Raw genomic sequence first — 13,249 nt, 5'->3', positions numbered from 1 at the left:
AAACCTCGCTTATTTAACACAACATTCACTCACCTAAAATCCCTTCACGGCCAGGCTATTTCTATCCCACCAGCAGATTTCTTAGATAACTGTGCAAAGACCACTCCTCGCACTTTGTTTGCACTTTATCGCTTCTGGCACTTGACACAAATATGCGATCTTGCTCCAGGGCACTCATTACAAACCATAACATGATAGGTCAGTGCACATTCTCTGAAATTCGTGGTTCTCATTTCCCGACATTACCTTATTATTTTACTTCAAGGCTACTACAACTACAGTTATGTGTAACAAGCATAACCCTGATGTTGTCTACAAGGTGCTTTTGTTCTTCCAGCCTCATGTGAACTGATTTCCTTATCCTTATTTATTACAGCCACCCATACATACACAAGGAAGATTGCAATGAATACCTCCTACCTGCAATGCATGTCGGTGTCATTGCCATCCTATAACATTTCTCTTCCTAGTATAATCTCTAAGATGGCTACTTTGCAACAGTTTGATGCATTTACCCCCTCAGCCCGTTCCACGCAACCTACATTTATCCCGTATACGTTACCGTCGCCGGAATGTGTATGTTGCCAATAACCCTGGGAGCGTGCTATTGCATCACCTACAGGCGAGTTGTAAGGAAAACAAGCAAGTAATACCTACCCATGATTCTCTTGCATATACCAGTAACCCTCATGTCATATAATATTATAAGAAAAAAAAAAAAATATATTATATTATATAAAACAAAACAAAACAAAAAATTAATAAGTAAAAAGATTTTAATACAATATTCGATATATTACTAACTTATTTTTTTCTTGTTCCACGAACTATTTTCATTTTCATATCTCGAACTATGCCTTCCACCCTCTATCAGCTGCTGTGTTTGACACCAACCTTTTATTTTTCTGTGTGTGGATATTAGAGTAATCTCATACCCATCACAATATATATATATATATATATATATATATATATATATATATATATATTATATTCATGCATATATATATACATATATATATATATAATATATATATAATTATATATATATATAATGTTATATATATATGTATATATATAATATATATATATATATATATAATATATATATATATATTATATATATATATTTTATACATATATATATGTGTGTGTGTGTGTGTGTGTGTGTGTGTGTGTGTGTTTGGTGTGTGTGTCTTTGTGTATATTTCTATATGAATGTATATATATATATATATATATATATAGGGTATATACATATATATAATATATGCATATATATAATGTATGTATATATAATATATATATATTATATATATATATATATATATAATATATATATATATATATACATGTATATATATTATATATATATATATTTTATATATATATATATATTTTATAGTATATGTGCATAATATATATACATAAATATATAAATATATGTATATATATTGTACTGGGAGTTCAAGGAAAAGCCATCAGCTGCAACAGTCTTTTATTGGAGCAAAGTTTCAACCTGAAATATGATAATCAGGTAATACAATTGGCAATTTAAATCATTCAAAATTACACATAAATGTTCTGAATAACTAAATAAATCTCCTATCTTGCGTCAAAAGAAATATACAGGCATTAATGAATATTAATGCAACAAATAAATCCAAGTATACAAATGAACTGATTATCTCACAATACTAAACTAATGTAAGGAATGCCACTACACATATCGTGCGACGTAAGTAAATAATCTGCCTAACAATATCACAAATAAATCATACATTGTACATTTTCATTGAACTCACTTCAATGGCCACACTATCACAATCCATGATTCCCAGTAGTTACCGTCACGTATAATCTCAGTTACGGCACAAACCCAATCCACAGCCCATTGGACATAACACTGGCTTCATGAGTGTAAAGACTTGTGCCCAATAACTGCCACTTCTGTGAAAGGCGACAACACAATATTCCCTGCGAAGTGGATTCACACACGAGGCGTCAACCGCACAGCAACGTCATACGTGGGCTCTGGGTAATAAAAAACACTCGAGATGCGCAACGTAACATCTCACCGTAATTATCAAATAAACATAAATATTCTAATTTTCATATACCTATCATACTAATGATACACTCCCCCTCCACATTGACTACCATGGACTAGATACATTGGACAAGGTACATGCTTAAACTTGTTCTTCTATTGGCAACAGCATTACTATCTATGTACTGATCTACACATGATCTATCCGCCACACCATAATACCCTTTGCCATCCTTTATTATTTTATATCTTAAATTAACTTCACGAACAATTCCATCTCGTCCTGGGTCAGCCCTAATTACTTGAGCCAGCTTCCATGTTCCCCTTATAATATTGCTATCTTGCACTAGAATAACATCTACTTTCACTTTCCTTTTGGCTGTATGCCATTTCTGTCTAATCAACATTGACGGGAAATAGTCCCTTTGCCACTTCTTCCAAAAAGAATTTATAATATTTGGATAAACCTCATCTCATATATGATCTCCATAAATTTTCATACAAGCCAATTGGACAATGACAGCTAGATCGACCAAGTAACAGATCATTTGGGCAGAGATAGCTACCTAATTCCAAACTAAATCCGGGTTTTAAGCCTATTGGTCTTTCATTCATTAAATTGGCAATACAAATAAGGCAGTCTGTAATTCTCCAAATTTAGTACAGAATCTCCAATACTAACACAAATGCTCCTTTTGATGATTTGATCAGTGCTTCACTTACACCATTATACCATGGTGCATCACTTGGCATATTGAAAATCCAGGTCACACCCTCTTTCTCCCAAGGGTCTCTACTTTCTTACTAGCTGATATTAGCTGAGTTCCCTTATCAGAATACATAAATTTAGGGGCCCCCCTAATAGCAATGAATCTTTGAAAAGTGGTTAAGAAATCATCAGTACTATATCCCATAGCTAAATCCAAATAAACTGCTCTTGTCACTAAGCAATTAAAAATAATTCCAAATGCTTTTCCATAAGTTTCTCTTCTTAACTGAATCTCTATTGTCAAGGGCCCAAACAAATCTACTGCTGTATGATAGAATGGTGGAGCAGGTTTCATCCTTTCTGCCCTCACTTGACCCATGCATTGATCTTCCACTTTCTTATTTAATTTTCTGCATGTTACACATTTATTTTTTATGGTTCTTATTAATTTTCTAGCTCCCGGAACCCAAAACTTCCTCTGTATCTTACACAATGTAGTCTCTATACCTGCATGATCCACTTTATGTAGACAGGATATGTACAACTAGTAACAGGATGTTTATTCGGTATTAACATGAAATTTTCTTGATTCCAATTGTCTTTCAACCACTTAGAAATTCGTTGTCCTACTACTATAATTCCCCTTCAACTGATGGTCCCAATCTTTTGAACCTTGTTTCCCAATCAGTCATGCTCTTTTGCATTTCCTTGACCCATAATATTTCTGCATCTGTAATCCCTTGAACTGTGGGGGTTCTTAGAATACCTTTGAAAGACTTGTATTTGAATACATTCATTACCCTACATGTAACTCTCAGCAATTTGTAGTAGTCACTATACCTATTAACATCAATTAATTGTATACCACAATTCTCATGACTTGCATTATTAACCGTGATGGTAATACCAATTCTGTCAGTTAACTCATCCTCACAAGTTTGCCTGATGGGCCATCTATTAGTTGGTAAAGTTAAAAACTTGGGTCCATTTTGCCAGTCAGATTCTCTTCCAATTTTCTCTGGTTTGCATGGTCTAGAGGTCATGTCTGCGATATTCTGTGTTGAATCGACCCACCACCATTCCTTTGGGTCAGTTTTGATTTGTATCTCTGCTATGCGTACTGCAACAAAGGTATTGAATCCGTGACTCTCCTTTTGGATTTGTGATCTTACAACTGATGAGTCAAGTATGTGGTAAATTGCTTCAAAATTCCATGTAAACTCCTTTAAAATAGATTCCCTTAATCTAGCAGCCATAAGAGCCGCACATAGTTCTAACCTAGGAATGGACATTTGCTTCATTGGTGCAATCTTATTTCTAGCTGCATCAGATGTGACTCAAATTCATCTTCACCAGTTCGCCACCTCACTTATGCACAAGCTCCATATGCTTCCATGCTACCATCCGAAAATATTATTAGGCTTGGATTACCAACTACATTAGATGGTATCAAGGATCTTCTAAAAGTCAATCTCTCTAACTCATACAATTCCTTGAAAAACATCTTCCATTCCTTAACCATGGAAATATCAAGTGGATCATCCCACTTGATTCGCCATCTTCGATTCACTTTTGGAAATCACGAGCCTCATCAAAAATTTCGCTTTGAGCAATACTGGTACAGCAAACCCTAATGGATCATATATGGAAGCAATTTGACTCAATATCATTCTGCGTGTCAAATGTTCTGGAAATTTATCATCAATTTCATCTGAATTTAAATTTGGACCACTTCTGACCTTTCTTATTCTTGAAGAAAAATTAAGTTTTACTGTGAAGAAAAAATGATCATCCAACGGGTTCCATTTCAATCCTAAGATCTTCTCATGGTCAGATTTTATCACATTGACCTTGCTGCTTTCATAATGCCCACTGACAATCCAATGTTTGACTCTGAAACTTCCCTGACACAATATCTTCTCCGCATCCTGTATTAACTTGAATGCATTCTCAAACAGTATCAGTAGAATACAGTATGTCATCAACATAAGTATTGTTAATAATCATATCTTGCACATCCGGATATTCTTTGCCAAATTTCTCTACAGTACGTCTCAATGCTAGCGTAGCTATGGTACCACTAGGTTTATCTCCAAACGTTACTGTGGTAAGAGCATACTGATCAGGTGGTCTATTGTCATCCAAATCCCTCCATAAAAATCTGTGTGTATGTTCATCCATTGTGCTGAGCTTGACAGTATGATACATCTTAGCTATGTCGCCTGCTATAGCTATTTTATTCTGTCTAAACCTAAACAAAACTCCCAGTAAGCTGTTCAGGATATCTGGCCCCTTTGCCCAGAAATCATTTAACTTCTGCCCCATGTATGACGCAGAAGAGTTGAAGACAATGCGTATTGGAGTTGAGTCGGATTCTGGTTTCAATACTTCATGATGATGAATATAATGAACTGGACCCTTGTATTCTTGTATCTCTTCCTTATTTAATTTCCTCGCCACTCCTCTATCAATCATATCTTCTATCTCTCTCTGATACTTCATGGCATATTCATTGCCAAGTTTCTTCAATCTATTCTCTGTTGTTTTTAATCTAGCATTAGCTACTTTAATATTATCTTTCAAATGCATTGGATCCCTTAGCCATGGATACTTTACTAGCCAGCATTTTTGTTCCTCATTATATAACAATCCTTCCTCAATCAATGCTAGTTCTCTTTCTTCCTTTAAACTTATGCAATTAGGTTCAGGACATCCTCGACACATACAACTTTAAAACACTGTGGCTTACATTTTGTTCCCATTTCCTCCATGGCAAAGAATTTGTCCAATTTAGTCTTTAAGCTATCTGTTGACTCTATGTTAATCTGCTTCAAATCTACGAGTCTAGACAGTTTATGAGTTCTTACAAGTATATGATTGCTGCTGTTGGATCCATTGGTAATCTTGTCATGTCTACCTCGAATGCTGAACCCGAATTGATTTTCCAGTAACTGAATACCCTCATTGTGTTCAACAACCCTTGGCAGTATTTCACAACAATCTGTGCCGATGAGCATATCAATTTCCCCATATGGGAGATCCACCTCTAAGTTCGAGATTCTTATAAAAAGTTCAGGTAATCTGGACAAATCAATCCTTTTAACTTTGGAAGATATTTCATTCATACCAACAGCATCCACATTCCAAATTTTACCATTCTTATCAGTTAATGGTACACAGTATGTTTTACTTGATTGATATTCAATTGTGTTGCCTACCTTGACCAGAGATAAATTAACATCCTTCCCACTCAAACCTAACTTCTTGGCCATCCTATGAGTAATTAAAGAAGTATCTGAACCTGGATCCCACAATACAGTGACGGGCAGATTTTTACTATGCACCGTACTAATATTCAACAAAGCTTTGCCTCTCTTCTCCATTACTGCATTGTGAGAACTGCTTTCTATTCTGTCTTGATGTAAAAGTGGATGATGATTCCGATTACATGGTCCTTGGCCTTCAATGACTACATCACACAATTTGCCTACTTTACACCCACGTGCTGAATGATATCCATTTAAACACCTAAAACATATACCGTTCTTCTTAATCATATCAAATCTTTCTTTGCTATTACAGCCCTTGAACTTGAAACAATTTGTTATCTCATGACTCTCTGAATTGTGTAATAAACAACGTATACTTATATTGTTCTCCTTGCAATTATTACCCTTTATCATTTCATTCAAATTTACAATGCATGACTCAAATTCTCTATTCTTGCTCTGTTGTTCTTCATTCAATTTTCTTATCAGCTTAACCAACTCTGACTCCGAATTGTTTTCGACCACATTTTCAACATGATGTACTGTTGCTCTACTATCACTAGTACTAGTTCTTACATTTGAATTCATGTATTCCAAAACCTTCCTTTCTTTCTGCAAGAAACCTAATAGCTCAGAAAACAATTCCCCAGTGACCGAGATATCACTTGCTTTAATTACCCATTCTATTTTTTGGAGTGAAGGCAGAATTTTCTCAATATGGCTAACAACATTAGCTGTATTTAGTTCAGCAGATAGATTTACCCTTTTTAAATCTAACCAACATTGTTCAACCTGATCAACCATTTTAACAAACCCTTTAGTATCACCATCTGATATCTTCCTCAGAGATTTGAGATCACTTATCACCAAGTCTACAATTTTTCTTGGGTTACCAAATTTGTCATCCAACCGCTTAAACATTTCATCATAATTACCCTCCGAGCCCTTTATTGTCTGGAGTGCCTCCCCACCTAAACACATTTTGAGTGCGTATGGATCAGCACCATATTCACTTTGAACCAAGTTCTTATAATCCTCTTTAAATGTAGGATACTCTCTTAAATTACCTTCAAACTTGGGAGGTTCAAATCTCTTTTTTTTACCTAAGTAAAGAGATTTGAACCTCCCAAGTTTGAAGGGAATTTAAGAGAGTATCCTACATTTAAAGAGGATTATAAGACTTGGTTCAAAGTGAATATGGTGCTGATCCATACGCACTCCAAAATGTGTTTAGGTGGGGAGGCACTCCAGACAATAAAGGCTCGGAGGGTAATTATGATGAAATGTTTAAGCGGTTGGATGACAAATTTGGTAACCCAAGAAAAATTGTAGACTTGGTGATAAGTGATCTCAAATCTCTGAGGAAGATATCAGATGGTGATACTAAAGGGTTTGTTAAAATGGTTGATCAGGTTGAACAATGTTGGTTAGATTTAAAAAGGGTAAATCTATCTGCTGAACTAAATACAGCTAATGTTGTTAGCCATATTGAGAAAATTCTGCCTTCACTCCAAAAAATAGAATGGGTAATTAAAGCAAGTGATATCTCGGTCACTGGGGAATTGTTTTCTGAGCTATTAGGTTTCTTGCAGAAAGAAAGGAAGGTTTTGGAATACATGAATTCAAATGTAAGAACTAGTACTAGTGATAGTAGAGCAACAGTACATCATGTTGAAAATGTGGTCGAAAACAATTCGGAGTCAGAGTTGGTTAAGCTGATAAGAAAATTGAATGAAGAACAACAGAGCAAGAATAGAGAATTTGAGTCATGCATTGTAAATTTGAATGAAATGATAAAGGGTAATAATTGCAAGGAGAACAATATAAGTATACGTTGTTTATTACACAATTCAGAGAGTCATGAGATAACAAATTGTTTCAAGTTCAAGGGCTGTAATAGCAAAGAAAGATTTGATATGATTAAGAAGAACGGTATATGTTTTAGGTGTTTAAATGGATATCATTCAGCACGTGGGTGTAAAGTAGGCAAATTGTGTGATGTAGTCATTGAAGGCCAAGGACCATGTAATCGGAATCATCATCCACTTTTACATCAAGACAGAATAGAAAGCAGTTCTCACAATGCAGTAATGGAGAAGAGAGGCAAAGCTTTGTTGAATATTAGTACGGTGCATAGTAAAAATCTGCCCGTCACTGTATTGTGGGATCCAGGTTCAGATACTTCTTTAATTACTCATAGGATGGCCAAGAAGTTAGGTTTGAGTGGGAAGGATGTTAATTTATCTCTGGTCAAGGTAGGCAACACAATTGAATATCAATCAAGTAAAACATACTGTGTACCATTAACTGATAAGAATGGTAAAATTTGGAATGTGGATGCTGTTGGTATGAATGAAATATCTTCCAAAGTTAAAAGGATTGATTTGTCCTGATTACCTGAACTTTTTATAGAATCTCGAACTTAGAGGTGGATCTCCCATATGGGGAAATTGATATGCTCATCGGCACAGATTGTTGTGAAATACTGCCAAGGGTTGTTGAACACAATGAGGGTATTCAGTTACTGGAAAATCAATTCGGGTTCAGCATTCGAGGTAGACATGACAAGATTACCAATGGATCCAACAGCAGCAATCATATACTTGTAAGAACTCATAAACTGTCTAGACTCGTAGATTTGAAGCAGATTAACATAGAGTCAACAGATAGCTTAAAGACTAAATTGGACAAATTCTTTGCCATGGAGGAAATGGGAACAAAATGTAAGCCACAGTGTATAAAGTGTATGTGTCGAGGATGTCCTGAACCTAATTGCATAAGTTTAAAGGAAGAAAGAGAACTAGCATTGATTGAGGAAGGATTGTTATATAATGAGGAACAAAAATGCTGGCTAGTAAAGTATCCATGGCTAAGGGATCCAATGCATTTGAAAGATAATATTAAAGTAGCTAATGCTAGATTAAAAACAACAGAGAATAGATTGAAGAAACTTGGCAATGAATATGCCATGAAGTATCAGAGAGAGATAGAAGATATGATTGATAGAGGAGTGGCGAGGAAATTAAATAAGGAAGAGATACAAGAATACAAGGGTCCAGTTCATTATATTCATCATCATGAAGTATTGAAACCAGAATCCGACTCAACTCCAATACGCATTGTCTTCAACTCTTCTGCGTCATACATGGGCAGAAGTTAAATGATTTCTGGGCAAAGGGGCCAGATATCCTGAACAGCTTACTGGGAGTTTTGTTTAGGTTAGACAGAATAATATAGCTATAGCAGGCGACATAGCTAAGATGTATCATACTGTCAAGCTCAGCACAATGGATGAACATACACACAGATTTTTAGGAGGGATTTGGATGACAATAGACCACCTGATCAGTATGCTCTTACCACAGTAACGTTTGGAGATAAACCTAGTGGTACCATAGCTACGCTAGCATTGAGACGTACTGTAGAGAAATTTGGCAAAGAATATCCGGATGTGCAAGATATGATTATTAACAATACTTTTTGTTGATGACATACTGTATTCTACTGATACTGTTGAGAATGCATTCAAGTTAATACAGGGTGCGGAGAAGATATTGTGTCAGGGAAGTTTTAGAGTCAAACATTGGATTGTCAGTGGGCATTATGAAAGCAGCAAGGTCAATGTGATAAAATCTGACCATGAGAAGATCTTAGGATTGAAATGGAAAACCGTTGGATGATCATTTTTTCTTCACAGTAAAACTTAATTTTTCTTCAAGAATAAGAAAGGTCAGAAGTGGTCCAAATTTAAATTCAGATGAAATTGATGATAAATTTCCAGAACATTTGACACGCAGAATGATATTGAGTCAAATTGCTTCCATATATGATCCATTAGGGTTTGCTGTACCAGTATTGCTCAAAGCGAAATTTTTGATGAGGCTCGTGATTTCCAAAAGTGAATCGAAAGATGGCGGAAAACAAGTGGGATGAAACCACTTGATATTTCCATGGTTAAGGAATGGAAGATGTTTTTCAAGGAATTGTATGAGTTAGAGAGATTGACTTTTAGAAGATCCTTGATACCATCTAATGTAGTTGGTAATCCAAGCCTAATAATATTTTCGGATGGTAGCATGGAAGCATATGGAGCTTGTGCATAAGTGAGGTGGCGAACTGGTGAAGATGAATTTGAGTCACATCTGATAGCAGCTAGAAATAAGATTGCACCAATGAAGCAAATGTCCATTCCTAGGTTAGAACTATGTGCGGCTCTTATGGCTGCTAGATTAAGGGAATCTATTTTAAAGGAGTTTACATGGAATTTTGAAGCAATTTACCACATACTTGACTCATCAGTTGTAAGATCACAAATCCAAAAGGAGAGTCACGGATTCAATACCTTTGTTGCAGTACGCATAGCAGAGATACAAATCAAAACTGACCCAAAGGAATGGTGGTGGGTCGATTCAACACAGAATATCGCAGACATGACCTCTAGACCATGCAAACCAGAGAAAATTGGAAGAGAATCTGACTGGCAAAATGGACCCAAGTTTTTAACTTTACCAACTAATAGATGGCCCATCAGGCAAACTTGTGAGGATGAGTTAACTGACAGAATTGGTATTACCATCACGGTTAATAATGCAAGTCATGAGAATTGTGGTATACAATTAATTGATGTTAATAGGTATAGTGACTACTACAAATTGCTGAGAGTTACATGTAGGGTAATGAATGTATTCAAATACAAGTCTTTCAAAGGTATTCTAAGAACCCCCACAGTTCAAGGGATTACAGATGCAGAAATATTATGGGTCAAGGAAATGCAAAAGAGCATGACTGATTGGGAAACAAGGTTCAAAAGATTGGGACCATCAGTTGAAAGGGGAATTATAGTAGTAGGACAACGAATTTCTAAGTGGTTGAAAGACAATTGGAATCAAGAAAATTTCATGTTAATACCGAATAAACATCCTGTTACTAGATTGTACATATCCTGTCTACATAAAGTAGATCATGCAGGTATAGAGACTACTTTGTGTAAGATACAGAGGAAGTTCTGGGTTCCGGGAGCTAGAAAATTAATAAGAACCATTAAAATAAATGTGTAACATGCAGAAAATTAAAAAAGAAAGTGGAAGATCAATGCATGGGTCAAGTGAGGGCAGAAAGGATGAAACCTGCTCCACCATTCTATCATACAGCAGTAGATGTGTTTGGGCCCTTGACAATAAGAGATTCAGTTAAGAAGAGAACTTATGGAAAAGCATTTGGAATTATTTTTAATTGCTTAGTGACAAGATCAGTTTATTTGGATTTAGCTATGGGATATAGTACTGATGATTTCTTAACCACTTTTTAAAGATTCATTGCTATTAGGGGGGCCCCTAAATTTATGTATTCTGATAAGGGAACTCAGCTAATATCAGCTAGTAAGAAAGTAGAGACCCTTGGGGAGAAAGAGGGTGTGACCTGGATTTTCAATATGCCAAGTGATGCACCATGGTATAATGGTGTAAGTGAAGCACTGATCAAATCAGTCAAAAGGAGCATTTGTGTTAGTATTGGAGATTCTGTACTAAATTTTGGAGAATTACAGACTGCCTTATTTTGTATTGCCAATTTAATGAATGAAAGACCAATAGGCTTAAAACCTGGATTTAGTTTGGAATTAGGTAGCTATCTCTGCCCAAATGATCTGTTACTTGGTCGATCTAGCTGTCATTGTCCAATTGGCTTGTATGAAATTGATGGAGATCATATAATGAGATTGAGGTTTATCCAAAATATTATAAATTCTTTTTGGAAGAAGTGGCAAAGGGACTATTTCCCGTCAATGTTGATTAGACAGAAATGGCATACAGCCAAAAGGAATGTGAAAGTAGATGTTATTCTAGTGCAAGATAGCAATATTATAAGGGGAACATGGAAGCTGGCTCAAGTAATTAGGGCTGACCCAGGACGAGATGGAATTGTTCGTGAAGTTAATTTAAGATATAAAATAATAAAGGATGGCAAAGGGTATTATGGTGTGGCGGATAAGATCATGTGTAGATCAGTACATAGATTAGTAATGCTGTTGCCAATAGAAGAACAAGTTTAAGCATATGTACCTTGTCCAATGTAATCTAGTCCATGGTAGTCAATGTGGAGGGGGAGTGTATCATTAGTATGATAGGTATATGAAAATTAAGAATATTTATGTTTATTTGATAATTACGGGTGAGATGTTACGTTGCGCATCTCGAGTGTTTTTTATTTACCCATGAGCCCACGTATGACGTTGCTGTGCGGTTGACGCCTCGTGTGTGAATCCACTTCGCAGGGAATATTTGTGTTGTCGACCTTTCACAGAAGTGGCAGTTATTGGGCACAAGTCTTTACACTCATGAAGCCAGTGTTATGTCCAATGGGCTGTGGATTGGGTTTGTGCCGTAACTGAGATTATACGTGACGGTAACTACTGGGAATCATGGATTGTGATAGTGTGGCCATTGAAGTGAGTTCAATGAAAATGTACAATGTATGATTTATTTGTGATATTGTTAGGCAGATTATTTACTTACGTCGCACGATATGTGTAGTGGCATTCCTTACATTAGTTTAGTATTGTGAGATAATCAGTTCATTTGTATACTTGGATTTATTTAGTTATTCAGAACATTTATGTGTAATTTTGAATGATTTAAATTGCCAATTGTATTACCTGATTATCATATTTCAGGTTGAAACTTTGCTCCAATAAAAGACTGTTGCAGCTGATGGCTTTTCCTTGAACTCCCAGTACAATATATATACATATATTTATATATTTATGTATATATATATATGCACATATATATATATAAATATATATATATATATATATATATATATATATATATATACATGTATATATATATATATATATATACATATATATATATACATACATATATATATATATATATATATATTATATATATATATAAAATATATATATATATATACACATTCATATATATAAAATATCACAAAGACACACACACACACACACACACACACACACACACACACACACACACACACACATATATATATATATATATATATATATATATATATATATATATATATATATATATATATACATATATTTACATATATATATATATATATATATATATATATATATATGTATATATATGTATATATATATGCATTGAATATAATGTATATATATATATATATTTTATATATATATATATATATAATATATATTGTGATGGGTATGAG

General features: G+C 34.8%; 1 protein-coding gene and 1 long non-coding RNA gene across 2 annotated transcripts; one reads left to right on the top strand and one right to left on the bottom strand.

Moving 5' to 3' along the window:
* Positions 1-1,484: 1,484 nt before the first annotated feature.
* On the bottom strand, positions 1,485-1,953 carry LOC119572053. Its single transcript, XR_005228680.1, has 2 exons — positions 1,806-1,953; positions 1,485-1,519 (listed from the first exon to the last, which is right to left on the bottom strand). It is a non-coding gene; the product is annotated as an uncharacterized LOC119572053 (long non-coding RNA).
* A 7,335-nt stretch (positions 1,954-9,288) lies between these two features.
* On the top strand, positions 9,289-12,733 carry LOC119572052. Its single transcript, XM_037919066.1, has 5 exons — positions 9,289-9,392; positions 9,568-9,651; positions 9,748-9,926; positions 10,133-12,473; positions 12,699-12,733. The coding sequence occupies exons 1-4, from the start codon at positions 9,289-9,291 to the stop codon at positions 11,083-11,085; spliced, it is 1,320 nt and encodes a 439-aa protein (XP_037774994.1). The 3' UTR covers positions 11,086-12,473; positions 12,699-12,733.
* Positions 12,734-13,249: the final 516 nt, after the last annotated feature.

This window comes from Penaeus monodon, unplaced genomic scaffold, assembly GCF_015228065.2.
Source record: "Penaeus monodon isolate SGIC_2016 unplaced genomic scaffold, NSTDA_Pmon_1 PmonScaffold_9315, whole genome shotgun sequence".
NCBI classification, from domain to species: Eukaryota; Metazoa; Arthropoda; class Malacostraca; order Decapoda; family Penaeidae; genus Penaeus; species Penaeus monodon.
This window is presented reverse-complemented; position numbering and strand designations above follow the sequence as displayed.